General features: G+C 37.8%; 2 protein-coding genes across 4 annotated transcripts in view; both read left to right on the plus strand.

Moving 5' to 3' along the window:
* The window catches only part of LOC107737489 (uncharacterized), a 16558-nt gene extending 13239 nt beyond the window's left edge, over positions 1 to 3319 (plus strand). For all 3 annotated transcript variants that reach the window (XM_016548977.1, XM_016548976.1, XM_016548978.1), the window contains 2 exons: positions 2247 to 2525; positions 2641 to 3319. In XM_016548977.1, coding sequence (XP_016404463.1) covers positions 2247 to 2525; positions 2641 to 2651 — 290 coding nt within the window. In that variant the 3' untranslated portion in view covers positions 2652 to 3319. The remainder of the gene's footprint in view (positions 1 to 2246; positions 2526 to 2640) is intronic.
* LOC107737490 (histone H1-like) overlaps positions 1 to 4692 on the plus strand; it is a 121049-nt gene that overhangs the window by 60839 nt on the left and 55518 nt on the right. The gene's annotated exons all lie outside the window — the stretch shown is intronic.

Below are 4692 nucleotides of genomic sequence, written 5' to 3' on the forward strand. Positions count from 1 at the left end.
GAGAAAGTTTCTCATTATTACGAGAAACTAAGTCATTATTACGAGAAAGTTTCTCAATATAACGAGATACTAAGTAATAATTTTGAGAAAGTTTCTCATTATTATGACTTACAGAATTATATATTTTTATTCAGTGGCGGAAACGGGCTTCCATATACAACAGAGCAAAGATACAAATAAAATAAACAGTGTTTTTCCTTGTTGAAGTTACAAAAGCTAGTCAAGCAAGAGAAGTGAGTGATTTCATTGTCTTGTGTTGTTTAATATTAAAGGGGTCATATGATGCTGCTAAAAAGAACATTATTTTGTGTATTTGGTGTAATGAAATGTGTTTATGGACATGGCAAATGATGTTTGCAAGGATACTCACAAAGACGGGCATGTTGACATTTTTTGTCAGTTCAAACGCAAGTCTTGAAAGAAAAATATATATTTGTGCGGCACGCACCACTAGCGTAGCCAGGAATCACAATGTGGGTGGGCCTAGCCAAAAATGCATCTGTTATCAAAATGGGCCAACACAACTACACCTGCTTGAATACACACCACCGTTTAATCACGCCCAAAATGTCTGGGATTTGGCTGTTTTTTTTTAATCCCACTTTCGCTGAATCTCTGACCATTGCCGCCTGCTCCCGCAACATATGTTTCGCTCCCACGATTTTCGTGTTCACTCCTTTAAACATTCTAATATCGTATATAATTTTGCAGCATCAGGGAGCCACTCTCAGTATGCAGAGTATTTAAATCTCTTTTGAATAAGCGGTCGCGCTGTTCACTTTCATTTTCGATTTCGCGATCACACGCACTCTGTGTAAAGGGAGCACATCTTAGATCTTACAAGATCAGTTATTTGTCCATGAGCTCAGAATCTGTTGAGCAGCAAATACTCAAGCATGGTCTTGTCAGTCATCTCTCGTTATTCTCGACTTGAAGTCAGTCAAATCTGACTCCTGCAGCTCTTCTTGGATGCAGGGTTGCCAAGTCCGTCTTTTTTTCCACATAATTGGGGTACTTTTAAACTGTTGCCATGGGTCGATTTTCCTAAGTGGGTTAAAGGTTTGAAATATTACATAAGTTACATTTCACTGAAATGCTTGTATTGAAACATTTTGCATTCTACCTATGATAAAACTATCATGGACTTTTACATCAACTGTTCCCTCCTGGTGGAATGACCTGCTCAATCCAAGCAGCTGAGTCCTTAATCGTTTTCAAGAAACGGCTGAAAACACATCTCTTTCATCTTCATTTGACCCACTAACTCTAGCACTCTTTATTATAATGCTAATTCTTATTTTATCTGCTTGTTTTTTTATTTAAAAAATTTGACCCTCTAACACAGGGGTGCCCAAACTCGGTCCTGGAGGGCCGGTGTCCTGCAGAGTTTAGCTCCAACCCCAATTAAACCTGGAGAATGGAGCACTGCTGGTGATACAGAAATTATACATTTATTTATTATTATTTATAAATGTATTTATTTTATTCATGTTAGCACTAGCAGAGCTGTTCAGCTCCTTGAGCGTAGAATAAGCGGGGGATGTTTCGTTTATACTCGAAGTATAAGACCTGCAGAAAGTACAAAACTCATAGAAGTAACGTATGACGTGCCAGGAAAACCCTAATATGGACAAAGGCATGAACGGCATCCAGCAATCTCTGCTGTAGCTAAGGGGCAGTTCGCAAACTTGTCTTCATCATTATATGGCAAACAAGAATCAAGAAACAATACAATTTATTTTTATTGGTCAAGTATTGTGATTATTGCAACAGAATTCCCAATGATCAGGCATGATCTGAAGCAACTGACCCAACCCACCCGTAGCTACGCGACTGGCACGCACTGTCTGACGAAGCTCTCCGCATGTGCACAGCTGTGCGCACTACGGATGAGTGTGCGCGTGCACACACACACAAACACACACACTTCTTCAAACGGCGCGCGTGAGTTCTTCTCGCAAAAAAAAAAAAAAAAGCAAAGCGATTATTCTTTGCTTGAATGTTTCAATTGACAAGGCTTAAAAACGCGCGCAAATGAGCTTAGTTTAAACACATATAGTGTGTGCTGTTCACCTGTGCTCGCGCACTTTAAACACCCGGGTGACGTGGGCATAAATGACTGGTATACTAGCGTGCTTTTGACTATCGTTTTCTGAGCAAACCGTCTTTAAATCAGTTGTTCATGTGTTTTGCTATAGTACAGCACTGAATGTTTTTCACAATAAACATTTGTTTTGTCATTATAGCTGTTGGTAACAGTCGTGTGCATGAGATCCTCCTACAGCATCTTGAATATCTGACCTCAGATGAATTAAAACTATTTAAATGGCATTTGACTGAAGGTGTGGAAGCCTTCAAAAAAATTCCCGAAGGTAAACTGGAGAAAGCAGAGAGATGCACTATTGTGACGTGTATGACTGATCAATATGAAGTGGATGGTGCTGCTAAACTCACTGTGATGATTTTGAAAAAAATGCAAAAGAACAACGATGCCAAACAACTGCAAGAAAAGCTTGATATGAAAGGTAAAGATGAATTCTCAATACACAAGCTTTTTTTAAAGCCACTCTTTAAAAGTACATACTGCTTTTGACTGTTGTCTGTTTACATATTACCAACTCACCACGTCTTTGTTTTCAGGCACAAACTGAACAGCAACCATGATGAGCAAGAGTGGATTTAACTGTATATAAAAATGTATTTAATATATATGTCTCAGTTAAAAGATCAGCTTAGATAAGCTTAGCAATCGATTCTTTAAGTCCATAAACTAAGGGTCTTTAGAGGAACACTGTACACATTATTCTCCTCATAGATCTTAACTTTTGTTATTTTAGCTAACATCATGCATTAATAAGTTCCTGTTGTAAATAGTCAATCAGTTTGCAGACATAAAGTCGCTTTTTAGCTATAGTAATTATGTATGAGTTAGGAAAACAACCTGGGGAAATACAAAACATCATATTGGTGCATGTATATTTTACAACTCATACCTATATTATCACTTGATGAATTATACACTTATCTAGGCTTGAACCAAAATAATAATCGCCATATCACCCAACCATATGGATGCTTTATGAAACATTAATGCATCATAGACATAACAGTATGACTTTCTGTAAAGCTGTTTTGATGTGTGAGAAAATATCTAAAATATTAATTTGACATGACACCATTGTCGTGTTCTTGTATAAGCATTACTGTCCAAAAGATATCTTTGTGATTCCATGCTGCAATAAAAAATTTTAAAGCGTAACTATTAAGGCTGCTTGTACAAAACAAACAAACACAAACTCACACACCTAAGCAAAGAAAAATAAAACTGAAAAATTTTACAAACTTACATTGTTGCATTGTCATACCATTCAAATCAACCTAATGAGGTGCTCAAATTAAGCCTTTCATGGATCTCATAGTCATTTTCTCAGAAGGAAAACAAGAAGACTGATGCATACGCCTGAAACATCCAATGATTGCCGATGCCTGTCTAAAAATGCTCACTGAGCACAAACTGACAAGATTCGACATCGCTCTTGACTTTTTGAACAGCATGGTAAAAGGAAAGGAGAGTAATTATGAGCAAATTTGCAAGAGCATGTTCATCACAAGGCCTGAGGGTCTGATGGAAAAGGAAGTTTTCCAAACTGATTCTTGACATCATGCATGAAAGTGAAATTAATACTGAGCAATGCATTTGTTCGTTGGAATTGGCTTCAGGTTTGTTCTCTGCAGACCCATTTTATCCTCAAGCACTTGCACGTTTTTATTACATTGAGGTGAAAGAGGAAAACAAATATGTTGAGGCAGAACACTGGGCAAAAATGGCAATTGAAAGAGACCCCCAAAATTCACATATCAGGGATACCTTGGGACAAATTCTCAAAAACCACCTGCGGAAAATCGGGATTGAAGCTGGAAAAACATGCACAGACGTAGAGAATGTTCTGGCCATTGCACAGTCTGCCATTGATGCATTTAAAGATGTAGAGAAAGCTGCCGAAAATGAGTCTGAAAATGACACTGGATTCCAGGGCCGTGCACAGACATTTTGAGGGGCAGTGGCCCAAACCAAAAAAGGGGCAGGGGGGTGGGTGCTTGCTAATACAATTGATCCAGTTGTTACAAATATACAATTAAAAGAGAAAACAGCACACTCTGTAATCATTTCAGACTTTATTGTAGATGTTTTGATAAGAGTGGGCTCTCCCTCACTCTCTGAGCCTGCTTCTGCCTCATCTTCAATGGAAGTAGGGGAGAGTGGGGTAAGTTGAGCCAGTGGGTAAGTTGACCCACCCTCTGTTTCTTGGCAACTGTATACACTTTTACTGTCATGTGACCATGTATTTTGGAACCACCCATCATTTCTGCCAGACTGTGAAAAGGAGAAACACCTGAGAGGAGTGGAAGGCACCCATTTACTTTAAAAACTGTTTTTGGCTTGTCAAAATGGTTGTTACATCAAAGCAAATTTATCCAGGTGTAAAAATATTTATGATACATATAGGTGATTAGCAACATATAAAACCATGCAAATCATTTAGCTAAATATTAGCCTGAACTGGTAAGCAACAGTAGCTATTTTTAAATGACAGACAGTACCAAAACAACCTAAATGATCTTTCTTCTCTGATCTCTTTTTATTTATTTATTTATTTTATTAATTGTTTTTTTTTTTTTTGCCACGTGATT

Source organism: Sinocyclocheilus rhinocerous, unplaced genomic scaffold (genome assembly GCF_001515625.1).
Source record: "Sinocyclocheilus rhinocerous isolate Xijiao unplaced genomic scaffold, SAMN03320098_v1.1 scaffold2902, whole genome shotgun sequence".
Lineage (NCBI taxonomy): Eukaryota > Metazoa > Chordata > Actinopteri > Cypriniformes > Cyprinidae > Sinocyclocheilus > Sinocyclocheilus rhinocerous.